This window comes from Capricornis sumatraensis, unplaced genomic scaffold, assembly GCF_032405125.1.
Source record: "Capricornis sumatraensis isolate serow.1 unplaced genomic scaffold, serow.2 scaffold3, whole genome shotgun sequence".
NCBI classification, from domain to species: domain Eukaryota; kingdom Metazoa; phylum Chordata; class Mammalia; order Artiodactyla; family Bovidae; genus Capricornis; species Capricornis sumatraensis.
Window position 1 is genome coordinate 6819244 of NW_027184614.1, and position 26910 is coordinate 6846153.

The 26910-nt window shown below is 40.9% G+C and overlaps 1 protein-coding gene across 1 annotated transcript in view; it reads left to right on the forward strand.

The window, feature by feature from the left end:
• Positions 1-13776: 13776 nt before the first annotated feature.
• LOC138072335 (kelch-like protein 2) overlaps positions 13777-26910 on the forward strand; it is a 159211-nt gene continuing 146077 nt past the window's right edge. Inside the window, exon 1 of the mRNA XM_068963435.1 lies at positions 13777-13907. Coding sequence (XP_068819536.1) covers positions 13882-13907 — 26 coding nt within the window. The 5' untranslated portion in view covers positions 13777-13881. The remainder of the gene's footprint in view (positions 13908-26910) is intronic.

The window sequence follows — 26910 nt, forward strand, 5'->3', positions numbered from 1 at the left end:
GCATGTTTAATTCCTTGTTAAACAGCCTCAGTGTCTTTTAGCTTATTCGATCAATTTTAAAAACAACCCAACTCAGGATTTGGGAAAACACCTTGCCTTGCCTGTCCAACCTCATCTCAGTTCAGTTCAGTCGCTCAGTCGTGTCCAATTCTTTGTGACCCCATTAATCGCAGCATGCCAGGCCTCCCTGTCCATCACCAACTCCCGGAGTTCACCCAAACTCATGTCCATCGAGTCGGTGGTGCCATCCAGCCATCTCATCCTCTGTCGTACCCTTCTCCTTCTGCCCCAGCATCAGAACCTTTTCCAATGACTCAACTCTTCACACGAGGTGGCCAAAGTACTGGAGTTTCAGCTTTAGCATCATTCCTTCCAATGAACACCCAGGACTGATTTCCTTTAGCATGGACTGGTTGGATCTCCTTGCAGTTCAAGGGACTCTCAAGAGTCTTCTCCAACACCACAGTTCAAAACCATCAATTCTTCAGCGCTCAGCTTTCTTCACAGTCCAACTCTCACATCCATACATGACCACAGAAAAAACCATAGCCTTGACTAGACGGACCTTTGTTGGCAAACTAATGTCTCTGCTTTTTAATGTGCTGCTGCTGCTGCTAAGTCGCTTCAGTAGTGTTTGACTCTATGCAACCCCATAGACGGCAGCCCACCAGGCTCCCCCGTCCCTGGGATTCTCCAGGCAAGAACACTGGAGTGGGTTGCCATTTCCTTCTCAATGTATGAAACTGAAAAGTGAAAGTGAAGTCACTCAGTCCTGTCCAACTCTTAGTGACCCCATGGACTGCAGCCTACCAGGCTCCTCCGTCCATGGGGTTTTCCAGGCAAGAGTACTGGAGTGGAATGCCATTGACTTCTCCATTTAATATGCTATCTAGATTCAATTCCAGTTAGGGCAGATCTGTTATTTCTGCCAGATCCACCAACTGTTTTTTCTTTCCCTGTATGAGGAAACCAGGCTTCCCAGGTGGTGCTAGTGGTAAAGGACCCATCTGCCAATGCAGGAGATGGAAGAGAGATGGGTTTGATCACTGAGTTGAAAGATCCCCTGAAGTAGGAAATGGCACCCCACTCCAATATTCCTGTCTAAACAATCCCATGGACAGAGGAGCCTGGCAGGCTACAGTCTATAGAGTCAAACACGACTGAAGTGACACAGCACATTTGGAAATTGCTTCCTTTCTTCTCCACTAATACAAATCCTACATGTCTCCCCAAACCCAGATCAAGTTATACATCTTCCAGAAAGTGATTCTGGGATAATTTCACCCCCAAATTATCTTCTCACTCATGAATCATATTCCCCTATAATTTAAGGTATGCATACCTCATTTCCTCAGGGTGGGTAAGTTATTCCCAGACAGGTTATTTTTTGAATATACCCCCAAAACAAACAGAGCTATGTGCTGAATCTTTAAAAGGACTATAAAAGTATAGAATAAGTTATTGGAGAAAATTCTGAAATATTGCCTGAATGCCATTCAATTTGATCATACTCCCATATGAAATTGGATGAATAAATCTGGTGAGTTTTCAAAATGGCTTCAGCTATCTTTTCCTAATAACATGACTATAACAAGTTTTTCAGGAAATATAAATAATTTTTAGCTAGTCATTTGAAGGACACTTTCACTTATTTGCAAAAGTTAATTGGCATTAAATTCAGTATAAGAGAAATCTCTCAGTGATGATTTAATCACCACAATTACAAAGTAGTTAGTGGTGGCCATATGACATGGATTTTGAAAACCACATTAGTGAGATTCTATTGTACAAAGATGTTTTAATTCACAGATTATGATATAAAATAGAAATAATGAATTTTAAATTACTCTAGACAGTGAACATTAAAAAAACTTTAGTTCATTTAAAAATACATAGATTATTTTGATTCCACCTCCCCAAAGTATGGTACTTCACTGTTCCAAAAATACTACACATTCAAATAAACTGCAATTATGAACATATATAGCTTCTTACAGTTAGAATTTTAAAAGTAGATTGTGCTAAAAAAATGCAAGTTACTGCAACATTTAAATATGCTTTAAAGTAAACATTATAAATAGGCATGCTATTACTAGAGTTTTAGGGAAGTTTAATCAGGAACCAAAACACAAAAGAATAAAATTTCAGTGGCTCTTGACCAACATAAAATGAACAGATATTCACCAAATTCATCTCTTCAAGACCTTCCTCACATCCCGAATTTGAAAGCAAAAGCCTTCTTTTTAGATGATGTAACTGGGATGAAAAAATATGGAGAGAAAAATTACAGATTGAAACAAAAGATGTGAAAAAAGAAATAGTGAATCTAGAAACACTAAAGATTTCTGGAAATGTAAATCTAATTTTAAAAAACTAATTTTTACTGGGGAAGTAGTGATTTTGAATCTTGCTCCCTCAGGATTAAAGTAAAAATAAGATTTCCAAAAGAGTATGTTTGCTTTGGTGAGAGAAGACGAGAAAATTATCTGTGGTACTAAGATGCAATGGAGTGTTTATCTGGCAGGGTACTATTTGATTCATCAGCCAAACTTCTGATGTTCACAATCTTCCTATTCACTGATGCTTGAAATTAGCATCAGTTAAAATCCTGGATGCACGGGCAGCTGGCAGCTCAGCTCCCCCTGCCTGGGTCCTAAAGCTACAGCAAATTGGCAGTAAGGCTTCCTTAGCAGGTGCTAACAGGCTAAATGTTACCACACAGCATGATTCCATCTATGTGAACCAAACAAATACAAACCCATGTATTTTTATATGTACCACACACATATGTAACTGTGTTGAAAAGTGTTTGAAAATATATATAAAATTGTTAATATGTGTAATCTCTGTTTACACAGAGGATTTGAGGAGAGGTAGATGGATACTTTCACTTTATGGTGTGAATTTTAACCATAAGAATGTAATCATGTATTATTTGCACAACTTTAAAACTTAAAAATTAAGAAAGCAACACTGGGATGCCAACCTATGTAGAGACATGACTGAGTGAGAATAGTTCTCACTTTCACTTTCCTTATTTCCAGGGAGAACTGATTTTATGCTTCCAAAAGTAAAAAGAAAACTAACACATACATGTAGTTTATAGCTGTTAAAATGCACATTGCATTAACTTGAGTTAAAATGTATATTTTTGGAGGTAAACTTTTTGGTTGGTATACACAACCATGCCAGTTTGTCCATCCAACAGTATTGCTGTGGGCATACTATTTGCAGTACTCTTCTAGGCCCTGTGGGTTTAGCAATGACTAAGAAGACAAAATCCATACTTTCATAGATATTACATTCCAAGGGAGAAGTTAGGCAATAAATGAAAAAATAAGTAGAACACATAGTTTGTCCAGTGGCAGTAACAGTTTTGGGGAAACATGAAACAAGAAAGGAATATAGGGAGTACTGTGCAGAGGTAGCTGAAGTTTAAAACATGTCATCAGTATTTCCCCTGACTTGCATAGAAAATAAGTTGATATAATACATAAAATTGCCTGAATCATTTTGCCTCAGAAAATATGACTAGGAATATTTTTTTCTTGACTTAATTTTAGTTGGCTTTTAACAAAGACTTCAAACTGCACCTTAGGTTCATTTTTAGTTCAATGAAGAATAGTTCTCATACACATGCAGTATGGATTCAATTCTATTCCTTGGGTTGGATCCTTACCAAAATCTTAAGAAGAAAAATGAAGAAATACGGATGCCTCAAGAATTGACTAACCACTTAGATCCTGCATTAAACATGCTTCTCTGCATCCAGAAGCTGACTAGTACCAGATTAAGAATGAGAAAGGATTTCTTGGCAAAGGATCTTTACTTGCAAAAATAATTCCAAGACTTGGGCTAAGCTCAAATTTTAGGATTTATGTGGAAACTCAAGACTTTTCTTTTCACATTACCATATGAACAAATTGAACAACAACAAAAAAAAATACAAGCTCTTAGAGATTTGGTTTCAAAAGGTCTAGAGTTTAAGAAGAATATTTTTCCTCTCTCTCAGAGTGGTCCTTTATTAAACCATTCCTTTGATAATGTTATACAGAAATACCTCTATTAATGAAAAGGACATACACTTTATTGTCTAAAATGTTGTTATTGAAATAATGTAAAATGCACTGGAAAGCATTCTAGGAAGAATAAGATTAGGAGATAGGGTATAAACATATTATTTGGCTAAAATAATAGCAATATGATATGAAACAATGCCAATATTACCCCCTTTGTGTTATAGTGTAATCCACTAATCATTCTAAGTGATACTAGATAACTTCGAAGTTTGGTTAGGGATGAAGAGAGTCCTGCAGATGGTGAGGGTCACAGGTGATAGATATATGGATGCCAAAAGGAAAAAAAAAAAGGGAACACTGGAGAAAATGAGAATGGCAAAAATACCCCTTATTTCACAATTTAGCTTAGGGTCCATGCTATTAACAGTTGTAAGTGATGGACAAACAGAAACTGTGGGTAGAATAGTATGTGTGTGTGTATAACTTGAGATGAATGACACCAAGCTCATAATGCTTTGCATAATTTGTCAAGCGCTTTTACTTGCCTTTTCTTCTTCCAGCATTGTTGACTGTGTAGAAAGATGTTTGTGATGTTTCAGTTCAGTTCAGTTGATCAGTTGTGTCCGACTCTTTGCAACACCATGGACTGCAGCATGCCAGGCTTCCCTGTCCATCACCAACTCCTGGAGCTTTCTCAAACTCTTATCCATCGAGTCAGAGAACCCTTCCAATCATCTCATCCTCTGTTGTCCTCTTCTCCTCCTGCCTTCAATCTTTCCCAGCATCAGGATCTTTTCCAATGAGTCAGTTCTTCGCATCAGGTGACCAAAGTATTGGAGCTTCAACTTCAGCATCAGTCCTTTCAATGAATATTCAGGACTGATTTCTTTTAAGATCAGGTTTGATCTCCTTGCTGTCCAAGGGACTTGCAAGTCTTCTCCAACACCACAGTTCAAAAGCATCAATTCTTCGGTGCTCAGCTTTATTTATGGTTCAACTTCACAACCATACATGACTACTGGAAAAACCATAGTTTTGACTAGATGGACCTTTATGATGTTTAGTCCTGGGTGATTATATAATGAGGTATTACATCACCAGAATACATAAATAGATACCATATAACTATATACAAGTAAAAATAGATTAAGCAAATTTCCTGTTCTTAAAAAAGTGCAGAGAAATTTCTTACCTGATATACATTAGTGTGAAGTCTATTTGGGGATATTTGCTGTACCAGTTCTAACAGATTTCCAATTGAACTTTACAGCAAACAATTTGCTTTCATTTTTCCAGGAATGTCTGATACAGGATAATGGGCAGGTGTGTTGTGCTGGAAGTAAGATTTGTATCTTATAGATTACAAAAACAAGGAAGTAACATTTGTAGAATAAACTGGACTCATAGCAATGAAAGATTCCTTCAATTAAAGATTTCCTACTGGTCTCGAGCAGACTAACATTACCCCATTTAACACCACAAAGCCTGTAATAAATACCTTCATGTATTCAAAAATCCATTGGAAAAATAGCAAAGTCTCACAAGAATAATTTGAAATGCCTCATAATATATTCTGTACACTAAGCTGCTTCCAAATCAAAAGAATAAAAGCAAAACCCTGATTTAAAATTAGAAAAGCAACTCAAGTAATGCATTTTAGACTAATCCTTTCAGATAAAAAATAAGACTTCTTAGAACATCTCCATCTTCTTTAATATGCCTTTTGTTTGTTTGTTTCTGTCCATGTGGCTTGGGGGATCTTGATTCCCTGACCAGGGACTAAACCCATTCCTAACCACTGGATCACCAAAGAATCTCCTAATATCAGTTTTGAATGAGTGATGCTTCTCATTTTGCTGCCTTTACACTGGTATTCCTACAAGGACTCTTACTGTTTTATATTCTTTGGTGAAATTAAGTCTTTACAGGAGCAATTCTTCGCTTCCAGATTCCGCTTCCAGATTCTTGCCATGTGACGTCTGTGCTTGCCAGATCATGTCATTAGTTCCGCTGGACCGTCTGATTTGACTTAGCAGCTACTGTCGCAGACTTGTTCCTCTGCATGGTTGCATCTGTGGCTCAGCTGGTAAAGAATCCGCCTGCAGTGCAGGAGACCTGGGTTCGACCTCTGGGCTGGAAAGATCCCCTGGAGAAGGGAAAGGCTACCCACTCCAGTATTCTGACCTGGAGAATTCCATGGATTATACAGCCAGCCTATGGGGTCACAGAGTCACACATGACTAAGCAACTTTTTCACTTTCACTTTCAGTTTAGTTCAGTTCAGTCACTCAGTCTTGTCCGACTCTTTGCCACACCATGAATCGCAGCACGCCAGGCTTCCCTGTCCATCACCAACTCCCAAAGTTCACTCAAACTCATGTCCATCCAGTCGGTGATGCCATCCAGCCATCTTATCCTCTGTTGTCCCCTTCTCCTCCTGCCCCCAATCCCTCCCAGCATCAGGATTTTTTCCAATGAGTCAACTCTTCGCATGAGGTGGCCAACGTACTGGAGTTTCAGCTTTAGCATCATTCCTTCCAAAGAACACCAGGCCTGATCTCCTTTAGAATGGACTGGTTGGATCTCCTTGCAGTCCAAGGGAATCTCAAGAGTCTTCTCCAACACCACAGTTGAAAACCATCAATTCTTTGGCTCTCAGCTTTCTTCACAGTCCAACTCTCACATCCATACACGACTATTGGAAAAACCATAGCCTTGACTAGATGGACCTTTGTTGACAAAGTAATGTCTCTGTTTTTGAATATGCTATCTAGGTTGGTCATAACTTTCCTTCCAAGCAGTAAGCGTCTTTTAATTTCATGGCTGCAGTCACCATCTGCAGTGATTTTGGAGCCCCCAAAATAAAGTCTGACACTGTTTCCACTGTTTCCCTATCTATTTCCCATGAAGTGATGGGACCAGATGCCATGATCTTAGTTTTCTGAATGCTGAGATTTAAGCCAACTTTTCACTCTCCTCTTTCATTTTCATGATGAGGCTCTTTAGTTCTTCTTCCTTTTCTGCCATAAGGGTGGTGTCATCTGCATATCTGAGGTTATTGATAGTTCTGCCCGCAATCTTGATTCCAGCCTGTGCTTCATCCAGCCCAGTGTTTCTCATGATGTACTCTGCATATAAGTTAAATAAGCAGGGTGGCAATATACAGCTTTGACACACTTCTTTCCCTATTTGGAACAGTCTGTTGTTCCATGTCCAGTTCTAACTATTGCTTCCTGACCTGCATACAGATTTCTCAGGAGACAGGTCAGGTGGTCTGGTATTCCCATCTCTTTTAGAATTTTCCACAGTTTTTTGTGATCCACACAGTCAAAGGCTTTGGCATAGTCAATAAAGCAGAAATAGATGTTTTTCTGTAAGTTTCTTGCTTTTTCCATGATCCAGCGGATGTTGGGAATTTGATCTCTGGTTCCTCTGCCTTTTCTAAAGCCAGCTTGAACATCTGGAAGTTCACGTACTGCTGAAGCCTGGCTTGGAGAATTTTGAACATTACTTCACTAGTGTGTGAGATGAGTGCAATTGTGCAGTAGTTTGAGCATTCTTTGGCATTGCCTTTCTTTGGGATTGGAATGAAAACTGACCTCTTCCAGTCCTGTGGCCACTGCTGAGTTTTCCAAATTTCTTGGCATATTTACCAGTGGTATATTCTAATTACTTCCATTCACTTTAGGTAATGGTTACTAATATAGCACCTGTTCTATTTCAACAGTATAATAAGTGAATAGACTTCTATATTGATAAGATCTCATCCCTCTGTGGGGGAGTCAAGAGCTCATCTAAATAAAAACTGGTAGGTGGTTGGAGCTAATAACCTGAGAAGGGAGTCAAACACTTCATGCCAATGAAAATGGGGATAGGAAGTCTTTGGTGGTCTTGGCCTTTTTTAAAAAAATAAATTTTATGTTTTTATTGAAGCATAATTGGTTTACAATTTTGTTTTCTGTCAAATCTCAATATGAATCAGCCATAGGTATACATGTCCCCTCCCTTTTGAGCCTCACTCCCATCTCCCTCCCTATGCCGGCCCTCTAGGTTGATACAGAGCCCCTGTTTGAGTTCGCTGAGACATGCAGCAAATTCCCGTTGGCTATCTATTTTACTTATGGTAATATAGGTTTCCATGTTACTCTTTCCATACATCTCACCCTCTCCTCCCCTCTCCCCATGTCCATAAGTCTATTCTCTATGTCTGTTTCTCCATTGCTGCCCTAAAAATAATTCTTCGGTACCATCTTTCTAGATTCTATATATGTGTTACTATATGATATTTATCTTTCTCTTTCTGACTTACTTCACTCTGTATAATAGGCTGTAGGTTCATCCACCTCATTAGTACTGACTCCCTTTTATGGATGAGTAATATTCCATTGTGTATACGTACCACAACTTCCTTATCCACTCATCTGTCGATAGACATCTAGGTTGCTTCCATGTTCTAGCTATTGTAACTAGTCCTGAAATGAACATTGGGGTGCAAGTGTCTCTTTCAATTCTGGTTTCCTCAAGGTATATGCCTAGGAGCGGAATTGCTGGGTCATATGGTGGTTTTATTTCTAGTTTTCTAAGGAATATCCGTACTGTCTTCCGTAGTGGCTGTGTCAGCTTACATTCCCACCAACAGTGCAAGAAGTTTCCCTTTCCTCCACACCCTCTCCAGCATTTATCATTTGTAAACTTTTGGGGGGTGGCCATTCTCACTGGTGTGAGATGATATCTCATTGTAGTTTTTATTTGCATTTCTCTAATAATGAGCAATGTTGAGCATCTATTTATGTGTTTGTTAGCCATCTGTATGTCTTCTTTGGAGAAATGACTATTTAGGTCTTTTCCCCACTTTTTGATTGGGTTGTTTTTCTGATATTGAGTTATATGAGCTGGTTGTATATTTTAGAAATTAATCCTTTGTCAATTGTTTCATTTGCTATTATTTTCTCCCATTCTGAGGGTTGTTTTTTCACCTTGTTTATAGTTTCCTTTGCTGCACAAAAGTTTTATGTTTAATTAGGTCCCACTTGTTTACTTTTGTTTTTATTTCCATTACTCTAGGAAGTTGATCATAGAGGATCTTGCTTTGATTTATGTCATCAAGTATTCTGCCTATGTTTTCCTCTAAGAGTTTTATAGTTTCTTCCAAAGCATTTGGAAGTCTTTGGTGGCCTCATAATCTTTTACTTCAGAAAATGGTGAAACTGACATATAACGGAAAACATAATAAAAGTCTCCCCCCAACCAGCAACAGATGGATTTGTGCCCATTTTGCCAAGGTTTGTTTGTTTTTCTTGTGTTTGGTGAGATGAGGTTAACTGTTGAGACTGTATCTGTCCAAGGACCAGTTTTGTGCAGTTATTTGTCCCATACAAAGATGAAAATGGAAACTGGGCTCATAAATTGCTACTTCTCTTAAACATGTATGCTTATGTCTGAAAGTCAAAGGTCCTATCACTTTTGTCTTTTCAGAAAACAACAAAGGTTCGGTATAAACTAACAAATTTTCAAATTGCTTCAAGACTCACAGATGAGATATTGAGCTGTGGACCTGGTTCTTGCTCTTCTCTGCAGGGAGTGGAGTCAGGGCAGAGAACTGAATTAGGAAAATGGATCATCTTCAAATGCACAATGACCATCACACTAGGAATACTAGAGCATGTGGGCTGATATTTAACTCTTAGCAAGCTTAAGAATAAAAAGAAAATACTCTTTCTCAGGCCTATGAATTTAGGGATGGGTGTGAAAGAGAAAAGGTTTGAGTAGACATTTCACATGCTAGCTGAACTGAATCCTTAAGAAGCAGAAAATTGTACTGGAAAAAACAGAATTGTACCAGACATAATTCAGGGGAGGATGTGAAACTGGCTATGGTTTGGAGTTGTGTGCTCACTTGTCAGATAGATATAGCCTCACTTTTCAGTATTTACTTGTACCTATAACATTATTTTGGTGGGAAGACACACAAGCATTAGAAGAATTTTATGTTTTTGTTTTGTCCTGAGAGAGCTCCTAAAATGGCTGATTAAACAGTCTTGTTCACTCTGCTTGCATGTAGAAGAAGAAAGTCAGACTAAAGGTTTGATCAAATCTAAGTTAGTATGTATCTCTTGGGTCTAGCACTTAACCTCAGTTCCCAACTGAATCAAGTATAACTGATAGTAATGTAAATGTGTAGAAATAATGATAGCAATGATAGCCAAAGAATGTTCAAACTAATACACAGCTGCACTCATCTCACACACCAGCAAAGTAATGCTGAAAATTCTCCAAGATAGGCTTCAACAGTACATGAACTGAGAAATTCCAGATGTTCAAGCTGGATTTGGAAAAGGCAGAGGAACCAGACATCAAATTGTCAACATTTACTGGATCATAGAAAAAGCAAGAGAATTTCAGAAAAACATCTACTTCTGCTTTATTGATTAGGCCAAAGCCTTTGACTGTGTGGATCACAACAAACTGTGGAACATTCTTAAAGAGATGGGGATACCAGACCACCTGACCTGCCTCTTGAGAAATCTGTATGCAGGTCAGGAAGCAACAGTTAGAACTGGACATGGAACAACAGACTGGTTCCAAATTGGGAAAGGAGTACTTCAAGGCAGTATATTGTCACCCTGCTTATTTAACTTACATGCAGAGTATGTCATGTGAAATGCTGGCTGGATGAAGCACAAGCTGGAATCAAGATTTCCGGGAGAAATATCAATAACTTCAGATATGCAGATGACACCACCCTTATGGTAGAGAGTGAAGAGAAACTAAAAAGCCTCTTGATGAAAGTGAAAGAGGAAAGTGAAAAAGCTGGCTTAAAACTCAATATTCAAAAAACTAAGATCATGGCATCTGGTCCCATCACTTCATGGCAAACAGATGGGGAAACAATGGAAACAGTGACAGACATTATTTTCTTGGGGTCCAAAATCACTGCAGATGGTGACTGCAGCCTTGAAATTAAATGATGCTTGCTCTTTGAAAGAAAAGCTATGACAAACCTAGACAGCGTATTTAATAGCAGAGACATTACTTTGCTGACATAGGTTCGTCTAGTCAAGGCTATGGTTTTTCCAGTAGTCATGTATGGATGTGAGAGTTGGACCATAAAGAAAGCTGAATAATGAAAAACTGATGCTTTTGAACTGTGGTGTTGGAAAAGACTCTTGAGAGTCCCTTGGACTGCAAGGAGATCCAACCAGTCCATCCTAAATCAGTCCTGAATATTCACAGGAACGACTGGTGCTAAAGCTGAAGCGCCAATGATTTGGCCACCTGATGTGAAGAACTGACTCCTTAGAAAAGACCGTGATGCTGGGAAAGACTGAAGGTCGGAGGAGAAGGGGACGACAGAGGATGAGATGGTTGGATGGCATCACCAACTCAATGGACATGAGTTTGAGCAAGCTCTGGGAGTTGGTGACAGACAGGGAAGCCTGGCGTGCTGCAATACATGGGCTCCCAAAGAGTCAGACAGGACTGAGCAACTGAACTGAACTGAATGATATCAATGAAGATTTATGAAATGATTCCATTATACACAGTGCCATATACTTATAATAGATTATTTTAATTCTTACAATGACCTTATAAAGCAGGAAGTTTATTTTGTTGTCGTTTTTTTTTTTTAACTTTACAGTATTGTATTGATTTTGCCATACATCAACATGAATCTGCCATGGGTGTACATGTGTCCCCAATCCTGAACCCCTCTCCCACCTCCCTCCCCATACCATCTCTCTGGGTCATCCCAGTGCACCAGCCCCAAGTATCCTGTATTGAACCTAGACTGGCCATTTGTTTCTTATATTATACATGTTTCAATGCCATTCTCCCAAATAATCCCACCCTCTCTCCCACAGAGTCCAAAAGACTGTTCTATACATCTGTGTCTCTTTTGCTGTCTCACATACAGGGTTATCGTTACCATCTTTCTAAATTCCATATATATGCGTTAGTATACTGTACTGGTGTTTTTCTTTCTGGCTTAGTTCACTCCAGATATCTAAATGTCTACACCTATCCACACATGGATACTTAATGGACACCTCAGATTTAACTATGTTTAAATCAGAACTGACAAATACTCCCCTCTCCACATAAAATCTGTTTCTTCTTTATTTTCTCAATCTCAGTAAATGTCAACTCCACTCTCCTAAGAGCCCAGAACAAAACTTGAGATCATCTTTCACTCTGGTCTCTTATACTCATGTTTAATCTATCAGTAATTCTGACCTGCTTTATATTTTCTGAAAAAACAGAATCTATAAACTTCTATCACTTTGATCATCCCAGCAGGTAATTTTTTGTTTGCTTTCTTGGATCTGTGGCTCATATAGCAACAGAAGAATCAGCTTACACATAAATGACTAACCCTGTGCACTTATCACTCAGCAACAAAAATTAACATTTTTGCCATCTTCTTTCTTGCATTCCCTACCCTCCCTTTTTTGGTGGAGGATTTTAAAACAAATCCCAGCAAAGTCATCCTTTTAGTGATCCGATCACCTTGCTCACAGCATTTGTTTCTCTTTCCAATAAAAGCTGAAATCTTTTCAAAGACCTACCAGGGGGACTACACGCGGGACACCATCTCCTTCCACTGTCTCCTGTCCTGACTGCTCAGATGCCAGAGAGGTCCTTAAACCTTAGTATCCTCTGGAAGGCTTGTCACAGCACAGGCTGCTGGGTTTCATTCTCAGAACTTCTGATTCAGATCTGAAATGGGCCTCGAGAATTTGCCTTTCTAACAAGTTCCCAGATCCTACCACTGCCCAGCGGCATACTTGGGGGACCATCAGCTGCACTGTACTCTTTCATTTCTTCAAGGTCCAGGAGTCTTTGCACTGCTCTTCCCTCTTCCCTGAGCACTCTGATTTACTCAAGATTCGCTTTCTTCCATCTCTTCTATATGACATATTTTGAGAGGCCTTTCCCTAGTGGCTCAGAAGGTAAAGCGTCTGCCTGCAATGCAGGAGACCTGGGTTCGATCCCTGGGTCAGGAATGATCCCCTGGAGAAGGAAATGGCAACCCACTCCAGTACTCTTGCCTGGAAAATCCCATGGACACAGAAGCTTGGTAGGACTACAGTCCATGGGATCACGAAGAGTCGGACACGACTGAGCGACTTCACTCCTTGACCACCATTTAGCTTCCGGTCTCACCTGACTATTCGGTATTTTCATGGCAGGCAGGTGCGCGGGCACGGATACCTAATTTTTCTCTGCATCCCATTACAGTGCTGTAGATCTCTCCCAGTAAGTGCAACGAGGGGATCACAGCCTGAGAAGTGAGGCTCCAGTTCCTGCTTGGGACTCTGGACAGGCGAGCCATTTCTTCTTGCCTCAGTTTCACTATCTGTAAAGGAAGGATCGGCTACGCCCACTCCTCCCGCCTACCTGGCGGCAAACTGCGAGAGGACAAAACAAACGCGCCTGTGGAGTGGAGCAGTCAGGGAACGCCAAACGCCGGGACCACGCGCTTTTCGGCCGGACCCCGCCCTCACGTCTCCCGCTCAAGGGTTCGGGCAGGAGAACCCACCCTGGGAGCCCACTCGGCAGCGGCAGGAAGAGGCGGGGCGGGGTCTTGAGGGCGCGTCACACCCGGAAGTGCCCTCCTGCCGCTCCGCCCCCAGCATCGCCGGCAGGCGGAGAGCGCCCGCGAAGTGCGGCTGCAGAGCTGGGCCGGCAAGCGGGGCCGCTTCTGGAGCGGGTGCCGGTGCAGGCGCGGGTGCGGGGCGGCGGTGGGCTGGCGCCCGGGCGGATGGGACGCGGCGCGACGGGCGGGCGGGGCAGGCGTCCGCAGCTGGAATGGTGCTGGCGGCGGCGGGCGCCGTAGAGCTGAAGCCCGAGAGGAGCCGCCATGGAGACGCCGCCGCGGCCTCCCGCGTGAGTGAGCGGAAGGGCAGCGGGCGGGGCCGTAGCGGCCGGGCCGGGCGGCAGGCGGCACCCAGCTGACCCGCGGGCGGGGCGTCGCCGCGCGGGGCTGTAGTGAGGGTCTTCCGCTGGCTAGCTGGAGCCCAGTGAGGGCCGAGCATCGGCGGGATGGAGACACAGGATGCGCGCGAGGCCGTCGGAAAAGGAAGCTGCAAAGTACAGACACCGGTGCCGAGAGGAATTCCTCTCAGCTTGCCTGTTTCTCCGAATTCCTAGCAAAATTCTGTCCGAGGAGCTTGCACATCGCTCGGAAAAAGCTGAACCGTGGCTGTACAGGGCATGTGACCTCTTTTACCTGGCACAGCAGAAAATCGTGTCCAGAAATCACAGCATTTTCTGTTTCTCTGGCACCTTGGGCGAATTAGTAATGTACGACCTGCCAGGCACAGGTGTCTTTTCCTTGGTACCCAAGTACATTCAAGACCTGCAACAAAATTGCTTCCAAAATAAGCTGAACAGTTACTTGGGAGACATTGAAGAAACTGCATTATTCAATACAAGATTTTTCTTTTAGCATTTTGTTAAAAGTGGACTATTAATCCCCAGGAATTTTGAACATTTCAAGTTTGATTTACTTTATTTAGTTTAATCTTTATAAAGGGACAAGAGCCCTTTGAATCTGAGGTTTCAAACCGCCAGCAAATTTCTTCTGAGGAACCATGTATCTTTTTATGACCGCTTATTCTTGGAGCTTTATCATTTTTCATTTAGATTTGGCCAGCTTCATTTCAGGGCAGTTGTACAACAGCAGCCTTTTATAGCTATTTGGCAGAATGCCAGCTAAATTTGTTTTGGGCTGAAAGTTTGTTTGATGTTGAGTCCTTTTAGGAGAGCTAATAGAATTCTGAAACTACAGTTTCTAAAAATGCTTTACAGAATTTTTAGCTTGAGTAGAACCAGGTCATGGGGATTAAGGAGTACCTGAGACTCTTGAATTCCTGGACTGGTAGGAACAAGAGCTCAGTTGCTTGATGATGGTATGGCTTTGAGGACTTTGTGATATGTTCATGTTGTTCAGCAGGTTTGGGAACACTCCTGAACCTCTAGGAAACATGATGGTGGTGGTTAGCATCAACAATGTGAGCATAGCGTCAGCACATGGGTTCTGCTCAGGCTCAGAGGCATAAAAGGAATTGCTACCTGACTGTAGACAACACATGGTATAAAGGATATCTTAAGTAGGGTATTATTTGCCATAAACCTGCCCCGTTTATATCAGTTCCCTGCAGACCCTGTTTTGCTTTGGTAGCAAAGTGAACTGAAGGAAAGAAAAAGGGTACCTTAGAATGCAGACGAGAAAAAGGTTTGGGAAAGCAGGCTCTGAAGGGAGGAAAAGAACATTACACATCATTTAAATATAAGTAATGAAAAATGAAATAAATGTGTGCGTGCAAATACTGATAAACTGAATCTAATACAGATCAACTAAGCAGAATTTTGGTGTCCAGCATAGTTCTTTGCTATTAAGGCTTCATCAGTAGAGCTGCAACAATGAGAGGCTGAGATGTAATGGAAAACCAGGGGTGAAAAAAAGTTAAAACCAAAAAACTCCTTTCAGTCATTGGTGGCTTAAGTTGGTAGACTTTTATTTCTGTTCATTTAATGATAAATAGAAATAGGTTTTATTTTCATTTGGTCTATCTAGGAATACTATAATTCCAGAACTGGAGTGTTTTTTACCTTTCTGTACATCAAAAATAGTTTTTCTTCCCACCCCTTGGCCTCTTTGCCTCCGCTCCCAATAACTTTGTTTTTTCCTTCGGCACTGACTCATGGGTGCTGGATTTGAGAAATGACAGTTCTTAGGGAAGGAACTTTGCTGGGCCTCGCTGTGCTAGAACTGGGCTAGGAGGCCAGTGTCGGTTATTGAGAGGGCTCAGCTTTTCATAAGGTTAGATTTTTAGCCTGAGCTTAAATGCAAAGAAAGTTGGTTGATGGGGACCTACGTGCTTTGGATGATGTGGTTGGAAGCGGGGACTCACATCCTCTTTGTATGACTGTCTTTTTATTTGTGCAAATATTTGTTTCTCCAAATATTTGAAATGCCTGTCTCTACCTGGTACTGAGTATTATACTTTTGCTTGTGATTTTTTTTAACAACCAGTTTTGCATCATTTTCAAATCCCACCTTGCTCCTTTTCAGTCTGTTACGTCTTGGAAGGTTGGAGGCGACTGTGTCCAGGTCTCTGGTTCCTTTAGATGGGCTTGTTGAAATTTAGGTTTTTTTTTTTTTTTTTTTCTTCTCCTCTCTCTACTCCTTGCCTTCAAGCTCTTCTCATACTTTTTGATTCTCATGTTGATTGTCATGGACTTTATATCTCTGTTTGTTGTTTTTTGCATCCTTGAGTATATGTGTCTTTTAGATTCTGTTATATTTTTGGGTCTGGGCAATATTAAAACCATGGGATATTTGCCTCTGATTGAACCTGAAAAGTGTTCAACTGAAATTTATATAGGTTAGCAAATGAGTCGTCTTAAGCAGTACTGAGATGTGTGAAAGGAAGTGTAAGCTGATCACCCCTGACCTCATGAGTGTTTTATACATTTCTAGCCTTTATAGTTATTTTTGTGAAGATTTTTATAATCACTAAGTTGAGGGAAGACTATGAGTATAGCACAGAGTGCATCCCTTTGAACTAACTGAAAAGTTTTCTTGGCCTTCCTTTCTCTACTGACCCTCTTTCACAAGTTGGCTTTTTCCCTACAGGCTTTGTGTTTTTTGCTTTTTCTTCATGAAGCTAAGTAAACATGCCTCAGATATACAACTGTACCTTTTTTCAGTTGATCCCACATCACTGAAAGCTCTTGAACATTAGAGATGTTCAGCATAGGCAGACTAACATCTTGTTGACTGTATTATGAGGGATTTGGGAAGCCAGAAAATCAGTTGAATTAGAGCAGAGGTTCTCATATTTTTGGACTTCACTGACTGAAATTTCTCAGATCCTAAAAGCAGATGATGTGAAAGTGCTGCATTCAGTATGCCAGCAAATTTGGAAAACGCAACAGTGGCCACAGGACTGGAAAAAGTCAGTTTTCATTCCAGTCCCAAAGAAAGGCAATGTCAAAGAATGCTCAAACTACTGCACAATTGCACTTGTCTCACACGCTAGTAAAGTAATGCTCAAAATTCTCTAAGCCAGGTTTCTACAGTACGTGAACCATGAACTTCCAGTTGTTCAAGCTGGATTTAGAAAAGGCAGAGGAACCAGACATCAAATTGCCAACATCAGTTGGATCATTGAAAAACAAGAGAGTTCCAGAAAAACATCTACTACTGCTATTGACTATGCCAAAACCTTTGTGTGGATCACAACAGACTGTGGAACATTCTTAAAGAGATGGGAGTACCAGACCACCTTACCTACCTCCTGAGAAATCTTTATACAGGTCAGGAAGCAACAGTTAGAACTGGACATGGAACAACAGACTGATTCCAAATTGGGAAAGGAGTATGTCAAGGCTGTATATTGTCACCCTGCTTATTTAACTTCTATGCGGAGTACATCATGAGAAATACTGCGCTGGATGAAGCAAAAGCCAAAATCAAGATTGCTGGGAGAAATATCAATAACCTCACATATGCAGATGACACCACCTCTGTGGCAGAGAGTGAAGAAGAACAAAGAGGCTCTTGATGAAAGTGAAGAAGGAGAGTGAAAAAATTGGCTTAAAACTCAACATTCAGAAAACTAAGATCATGGCATCTGATCCCATCGCTTCACATCATGGCAAATAGATGGCGAAACAGTGACAGAGTTTAATTTTGGGGGCTCAAAAGTCACTGCAGATGGTTACTGCAGCCATAAAATGTTCCTTGGAAGAAAAGTTATGACCAACCTAGACAGCATATTAAAAAGCATAGATGTTACTTTGCCAATAAAGGTCCATCAATCAAAGTTATTGTTTTTCCAGTAGTCATGTATGTATGTGACAGTTGGACTATAAAGAAAGATGATGCTTTTGAACTGTGGTGTTGGAGAAGACTCTTGAGAGTCCCTTGGACTGCAAGGAGATCTAACCAGTCCATCCTAAAGGAAATCGCTCCTGAATATTCACTGGAAGGGCTGATGCTGAAGCTGAAACTCCAGTACTTTGGCCACCTGATGCGAAGACCTGGCTAGTTGAAAAAGACCCTGATGCTGGGAAACATTGAGAGTGGGAGGAGAAGGGGACGACAGAGGATGAGATGGTTGGATGGCATCACCAGCTCAATGGACGTGAGTTTGAGTAAACTCCGGGAGTTGGTGATAGACAGGGAGGTCTGGTGTGCTGCAGTCCATGGGGTCATAAAGAAAGAGTCAGACATGACCGAGCAACTGAACTGACTGAGAAATTTTTTTAAAAAAATTGGAGTCCGACATAGAATTGCTAAGTTTTTTGGTTTGTCAAGTTAAAAAAAAAGTTATAATTATCAACTATCATCTTTTTGTAAAAGAAAGGACGTTTTAGCACCTCTCCCCAAAGATAAAGAAGGGCATAATCTCAGACTAAAGGATACCTCTTAAATTGAATACATGTAGTTTTATGACGCTTCCCTGGTGGCTCAGCGGTAAAGAATCCACCTGCCAATGGAGGTTTGATCCTTGGGTCGGGAAGATCCTCTGGAGAAGGAAATGTCAACCTCCTCCAGCATTCTTGCCTGGGAAATCCCATGGGCAGAGGAGCCTGGTGGGCTACCATCCATTGGGTTGCAAAGTCAAACATGACTTAGCAGCTAAACTACAACAACTTGAGGGAGGGCTTTTTTTTTTTTTTTTCCATATTTATTGGATGCCTTTGGTGACCAAGCACCCAGTGAATATTCCCAAAGAAATATCTCAGAAAACAAAACAGTCTTTTTCCTCATGGTTGAAACTGACAGTAAACAAATATATGATACAGGTGCTCCAGAGGGGGTGTCTGAGTACTTTGTGTTATGTGCTTTTCTCTCTCACATTGCAGGCTGTGGGCATTTGCTACAGTATTGTTTTGACCACTGATCCTGTCTTGAAAAACAGGCCCTTGCTCCCTCTGACACTACTTTTTCTTGGTTTCCTGCTCTTGTTTTTAGGTTGTTAAATGAGATTTACTTAATTTTATTACTTTATTTCATTTAATCTTGACAGTAGCCTACCTTATTAAGTGTGGAAGTGAAGTGGAAGTGAAAGGTGCTCGGTTGTGTCCAACTCTTTGTGACCCCATGGACTATACAGCCCATGGAATTCTACAGGATAGAGTACTGGAGTGGGTAGCCTTTCCCTTCTCCAGAGGATCTTCCCAATCCAGGGGATGAACCCAGGTCTCCCATGTTGCAGGAGGATTTTTTACTAAGTAGATCTCGTTACTTTTCAGGGGTTAAATTACATTCCTAAGCTTATCAAATAGAGGAGAGACTGTGACTCTTAATTTCTCTCTCATCACTTTTTTGGCTTACAAGGCTTCTGTTCATTGGCAGTAACTGTTTCTCACAGATACAGACCTTGGCCAGTTCTTTTCAATCAACTATTTATCACTAAGTTGTGGCTCTTTCTGTGTCTTAAGCCTGATCTATAGATCTGTGCCTCAGTTTTGAATTTTGAGCTTCTTACTGTACACTTATCCTTAGCACATACATCAGATTCAGCACGTCTAAAACTGAGTTTTCATAATCTTTTTCTCAAATTGATTTCCCTTTATAACATCTCCACTTACTCAATGGAATAAGCATTCTTTTGGTCCTGGATACCCAAAGCCTTGAAACGGTCTTTGATTTCTCTTTCTTTAATTATCCTCCACATTTTATCACCTCCCAGGAACTGAACATTATTGGTTTCAAGTGTCCATTCTGATTGCTTATACTCTGATGATACTCAGGATTTCATCCCTTGATACCTGGATTGTCTCTCATCTCCTTTGAGTTCACCTACTGTTTTGACTGCCTAACATCTAGAGTCAAGTCAAAGACTTTACAAAACCAGGTATTGTAAAGACTTGAGGTATTGTAAAGACTGAGGCCGGGAAGTCTCAGCCCTCCAACATTTTGGCTTATCTTATATATTCAAAATCATTTTGTGCCTTAACCTCCTAGAGTAAACTCTGCCTTATCATAGGCCAGAAGTTTGCAGCATTTTCCTTAGAAAAGCAACTTAGAAATCCTCTAAGTTGGGTGAACTCCGGTAGTTGATGATGGACAGGGAGGCCTGGCATGCTGTGATTCACGGGGTCCCAAAGAGTCGGACACGACTGAGCGACTGAACTGAAGGCCCAGATGGAGTCCTGTCCTGTTCACAAGTCTTCCATGTTTACTCCAGCTCACTGTAGCTCCTCTTTGCAATTCCTATACTGTTTATAATTGGTAGCCCCTATGTTTTTGGGCTCCAAAATCACTGGAGATGGTGACTGCAGTCATGAAATTAAAAGACGCTTATTCCTTGGAAGAAAAGTTATGACCAACCTAGATAGCATATTCAAAAGCAGAGACGTTGCTTTGCCAACAAAGGTCCGTCTAGTCAAGGCTATGGTTTTTCCTGTGGTCATGTATGGATGTGAGAGTTGGACTGTGAAGAAAGCTGAGCGCCGAAGAATTGATGGTTTTGAACTGTGGTGTTGGAGAAGACACTTGAGTCCCTTGGACTGCAAGGAGATCCAACCAGTCCATTCTAAAGGAGATCAGGCCTGGGTGTTCTTTGGAGGGAATGATGCTGAAGCTGAAACTCCAGTACTTTGGCCACCTCATGCAAAGAGTTGACTCATTGGAAAAGACTCTGATGCTGGGAGGGATTGGGGGCAGGAGGAGAAGGGGACGACAGAAGATGAGATGGCTGGATGGCATCACTGACTTGATGGATGTGAGTCTGAGTGAACTCCGGGTGTTGGTGATGGACAGGGAGGCCTGGCGTGCTGCGATTCATGGGGTGGCAGAGTCGGACACGACTGAGCGACTGAACTGAACTGAATCTTGCACTTGTGTACTGACATCGTGTTGTTCCCTGGTGGTTTCTGAAGTGCCTCCTGGAGAAGGCATCTGTGTTTGGCATCTTTTGTATTCCTCACTCTGCCTAGTATAGGGCATTAGTGGGTGTCTAAGCAGTGCTTCCCTACTCGATTTATTAACAGTGGTGGTGTGGTTTGGAGTATTGTCAGTAAGTTTTAATTTAGTGTTACAATTAAGAACGAGGAAGGCCAAGAAAATTCTTAAAAATATATCTCATGCTTAGTTTAGCTTCTAACCCCAACATTTTTTGTAACTATGTGTATATTTTCACATAGTATTTAGTGTTTATAAGGCTCCCTGAGGCTTGTAGGTGAGGTATTATCTTCGACTTCCATATAATGTTTATTAGACAGATTTGTAGAATATCAAAACCTTATTTTTTAAGTACACAGTCTAAAGCCCGGAGAGGCTAAGTGACTAATCCAAGGTCACTTGGTTAGTATCTGGCACAGGCCAGGACTGTGGTTCATGTTTTCTAGCTGATGTTGCACCTCTTCTAGTGCCTTTTCAGTCAAATGTTGGAAAATGTAGCCCAGTCAACTGAATTGCCAAGTCATATTGCTGCCCTCTTACCAACCAAGTGATGGTAATGGGAAAAATTGCAAAAGATAGGTCAGAAATATGAGTGATAAAAGACATGGAAATATTTGAAATGGATCATCAAACTCCTCCCAATTTTAGTATCTCACATATATCCCACTCTGACAGTAACTTTGTTAGTTGTTTTTAAAACATTATTTAAAATAAGACTGATCTTGCAGAAGGCAGGGGTTTTTACCCTGGTCACTTTTCTGATAGTAGTCATCGTCAGGGACAGAAAGTGCTTGCTTGTTCTTTTGTTTGTCATGTAGGTAACAGAAAGTGGGAGAGGGAGCAAGGTTGAACTGACTGAAGCAGAGCATTTTACAGCTCTTATTGTCGTTTTTTTTCTGAGAGCTTCATTCACCTCTCCACCTAAGAGTCCGATTCACATCCTGTGGGTGTTTTGCACACCATATCCTGGGGGAGTATAGGGCAGTATGTAAGCCTCCATTCTGTCCTCCAGGAGGGTCAGCACTTTGCTTTAAGTGGTAAGCCGTTTTAGTAAAATTGGGCATTGTCAACTTTTCTGGACTTTTTCTCTCTTGGTCTGGGAAATTGGAAACATAACTTAGCAATGTATCTACTATGCTAATGTATTCAGTGCCTTTGTTATGATATCTGTAAGGTGTTCTGTGACTGCATGGGAGGTGTTTTTTAATCGCATGATGCTTCATAATCAGTTCTAAAGGTCTCCGTCCTGAAGGTCTGTCTTAAGTTCTTAGATGTCTGTAGGGCAGATGGTAACATTATTTGGTAATGTGAGGATATGTTCATAGATTACGGATAGTCTGCTGAGTGTGTACCTAATAAAAGTTTAAATTCTAAGCACTTGAAGGAAATTTGCAGAGTATGTGTTTTTGCCTGTACCTAATTGCAAAAACTGAAAGCACAACTCTACCACAAACCAAAATGTTTCCGGTGGAGAAAGCCTTCTTCCACTTTTACAGCCTCTAAGTAACATGGTGGTTATTTGGGTGAGGTGAAGGATGTGAGGGTATTTTGTTGGGAAACTATAGGTGGCATAACGAATGTTAAAATGAGAGTTACGGTTGCGTCTCTACTTCTCATATCCTGGACTTGTTATGGGAGTAATGTTCTTACGGTAATCAGCTTCTGAATGCAAGTGTGCTTAGAAGACAGAGAAAATAGAAGAGCTATAAAGTAACGGACAAACTTCATAGCAGTACAGCATGGATGGTGACTTTGAAAACAGCTTCTGAAGTGAACTTGGCAGAAATTTGTGAGTAATGGTGGGTGACATTGCAGGCAGGGGAATCTTGCAGCTTTTGAGGCGAACAGGCAAAGAAAAGAGCTAAGATAGTGGCCACCTAGGAGCTGAGTGTTTGTCTTGAATGTGAAAATGTTTGGTCCACTGGTAAATGTTTCAGCTGCATCACTCACATGACTTACAGCATTATTTCCACCAAAAAAACCTTGAAAGCGTAAACAACCACTGTTTCCTAATGTGTTTGTTCTCAATCTGAGATGATTGACCTGTGGTGGGAGGTAAGTGGGTGGTGGAGCATATTACATCACTCCCCCCCACTTTTTTTTAATTATACATAACTGCCTTTCACCCCTATTCCTGGAGATGCTGTCATTCTGGTATACTTAGACCTGTAAAAGGGACTTGCCTGAATCTTCACAGGAAGAAGGATGATTATGTGTAGTTTAGAAAAATTGCTTGGGTCATGTAGTCCTTCTATCCCCTCCATCCTCCATTGGAAAATGCTGCTGCTGCCACTAAGTTGCTTCAGTCATGTCCGATTCTCTGTGACCCTATGGACAAGAGCCCACCAGGCTCATCTGTCCATGGGATTCTCCAGGCAAAAATAGTGGAGTGGGTTGCCATTTCCTTCTCCCTGGAAAGTGCTATTCCAGAACAAATAAAATGCATCTAAGGAAACTATGTTATTTCACAGATTTCCTCAAAATTTTTGCAGTAGACTTAAACCTTTGCTTGATTGTGGAATCCTGACTGTTTGAAGGAGACAACCCATATAAAAGTCTTTATTGGCCTCCTCTCTGAGAATCAGTTATTGGCAGTAGTATGTTTTTAAGCAGAGTTAGAAAGGTGGTCTGAGAAGCCAAGCTTGCCTACAACTGGGAGTTTGTAGAAGAGTTAGTCGTGGAAGGAAGGCTTCAGGATTGTCTGTTAGAAGTGTTCTGGGATCCAAACCCTTGAGAACTCAACAGTTGTAGAGTATGTATTGTAACAACAGGCTGCTGGGTAATTTTAACCCTGGTTATGGGATGTAGATTTTGGGGAAAGTCTTAAAAGTGAAAGAACTTTGAAAAAGTATCTCCTTTAGATACTTTAAAGGTTTTCATAGTGAGGAGCTTTTCTGGAAAAGGTTAGCACTTTGCTTCTCAAGGGAAGCAGGGAGAAGGTGTAACTGCACTTCTGTGTGTGTGTGCTCAGTTGTGTCCGATTCTTTGTAATCCCATTGACTTTATTTTGTTGGGCTCCAAAATCACTGCAGATGGTGACTGCAGCCATGAAATTAAAAGACGCTGACTCCTTGGAAGAAAAGTTATGACCAACCTAGATAGCATATTCAAAAGCAGAGACATTACTTTGCCAACAAAGGTCTGTCTAGTCAAGGCTATGGTTTTTCCTGTGGTCATGTATGGATGTGAGAGTTGGACTGTGAAGAAAGCTGAGCGCCGAAAAATTGATGCTTTTGAATTGTGGTGTTGGAAAAGACTCTGGAGAGTCCCTTGGACTGCAAGGAGATCCAACCAGTCCATTCTAAAGATCAGCCCTGGGATTTCTTTGGAAGGAATGATGCTAAAGCTGAAACTCCAGTACTTTGGCCACCTCATGTGAAGAGTTGGCTCATTGGAAAAGACTGATGCTGGGAGGGATTGGGGGCAGGAGGAGAAGGGGACGACAGAGGATGAGATGGCTGGATGGCATCACCGGCTCGATGGACGTGAGTTTGAGTGAACTCCAGGTGTTGGTGATGGACAGGGAGCCCTGGCATGCTGCGATTCGTGGGGTGGCAAAGAGTCGGACACGACTGGGTGACTGAACTGAACTGACTGTAGCCTGCCAGGCTCCTCTGTCCATGGAAATTTTCCAGGCAAGATTACTGGAGTAGGTTGCTATTTCCTACTCCAACTGCACTTATAATGTAACTTAAAAGGTAGAAATTTCCCTCCTATTTTACTGCTTCCTAGTGGGTGTTCTTCTTCTATATTTGTAGTTTTAGACATGTTGTGTTGTTTTCTGTTACTCAGTTCTGCTTCTGAACCAGAGACCATGTGACACAAAATCGAATAGGAATTAGAAAATTGTGGACAGGAGTTTAGTGTCAGAAATGTAGACCTCTGGCAGGGTTCTGCATTTGAAAGGGACTTTCAATACAGACAACACTTAAAAGAAGCAGTGTTATTCCTTAGTTATTCCTTTAAGCTTTTGAATAGAATCTTTTCTTTGCAGAGTTTCTGGAGTACATTAGAAAAGCAAGAGCTAAAAATAGCTTTAAGAAAGCAGCAATATAGACATTGGTTGTTGAATGGTATCTGTCTTAAAGTGAATTCTTAAATGCAGTAAGTTTTAATTCCAATTTCTTAGCAAATATAAATACTCATGACTCTTAGTGATATTCTTTATAGGGCAGAGTTGCTTTTGTTTCCATTGTGAGCATTGAAAGGCCTTAGGTGATAGTTTTGCCAGTCCTCAATATTGTATTTTCCCTCTGTTGTAAGCTTAAGTAATTAAATTTGAAGCATATATAAATATCGTCAACTTGCTACATATGTGGGTATTCAGTGTTACAGGGTAAGAAAGTTTGTGTAGGTTGGATGTATCTACATAATTTTCCCTTTTCCTACTGTTTTCTTAATAAAGTAGTGGTAGAAATGGCATTATGAGAATATGTCTCATACTATTAGGAGTGTCCCCACTTTCCTCTGTCAGATCTAGATATTCTTTCTCTCTTGGCTTCTAGACTTCCTAGCTCTTTCTCTTAGGCCAGGTGTAACTCATCCTTCTGTGTGTTCACGCACATACATGAGGCCTCAGAGTAGACACACACACACATACACATATATGAGGCCTTGGAGTAGACACACACACACATATACGAGGCCTTGGAGTAGACATGCAATCACCGCTCCATTCTCCAGCCCTGCTCTCACATCCTGGAACATGTGAGGTGCATAGTGGCCTTTTTGCTCTAGTTATTTCTTCCATCTTGGCCATTTTCCACCTCCTGGTCCTTGTTCTAATCTCAGTTCTCAATTCAGCCTGCCCTGATCACCCTGTTTAATACTATAAGTTCCATCACGCCCATATTCCTGACTCTTTACCCGACACATTTTCTTTTTTCCATAGTTCTTATTTTCTAGCATGCTGTTTACTGGTCTGTTGTGTATATCATTACCACCCCCCACCCCCACCCCCACCCCGCCCCCAACTACAAATTCCATGAAGCCTGGAATTTTTGTTCTGTTTATTGAAATGTTCCTAGGGCCTAGTGCCTAAAATAGTGCTTGGTACATAGTGCCAAAAATTAGATGCTGAAGTTATAAAATAATATTTAAAGAATGAATTATCATTAGGAAAGGAAGTGGCATGAAGAGAAATGGTGCAATACTAATGATGTTTGCCTTTTGTTCTGTGTGTGATGTATATAAAAGAATGCATTTTGGGGGGCTTAATTTAGTATCCTAATATTTTTATTTAATAGCTTTATTAAGGTATAATTTGCATACCATAAAATTCAGCCATTATAATTGTCAGTAAATTTCTAGAACTGTGCAGCCATCTCAAAGAGTTCCTTGTGTCTACCCATATGTGGTTAACCCTTCCCACAGTGACATCCTGATTTGATTTGTTAATTTTTTGGTTCCCAGATCTTGAAATAATAATTTACACAGCCATACTAATAGCTTTCTACTCTTAACAAATTCCATATAACTATGGAATTAACTATCCACTGCTTAATGCAGGAAATGGTATCTAACATTAGTGAAAAGAATGGACTTGAGAGTCAAACTGGCCACACTGTTATCCAGCTCTACCATTTATCAAGTTGCCCAGATTATTTTCTGCCTCAGTCTCTTTATGTTTTTTGGTGATAGTAATTAGCTTACAGAGTTATGAGGATTAAAGAAACAATGAAAAAAAATATAGTACAGAGGCTGCCTATAAGTTAATACTCAGTAAAGAATTAAAATAGGTCTGAAATATATGTTGTAAATAACCTTGCAATAGAGAACAAAGTTCAGTTCAGATTCTAAGCTTCTGAAGTATGTACAAAATATGAACCAGTTCCTGTCTTGGTTTGTAAATAGGCCTACTGCAGAATGTAAAAAGCAGGTTAATTTCCAACAGGGAAGATCATTTCTCAGCATTTCTTTTGAAGGTATCTGGAGAAGGCAATGGCACCCCACTCCGGTACTCTTGCC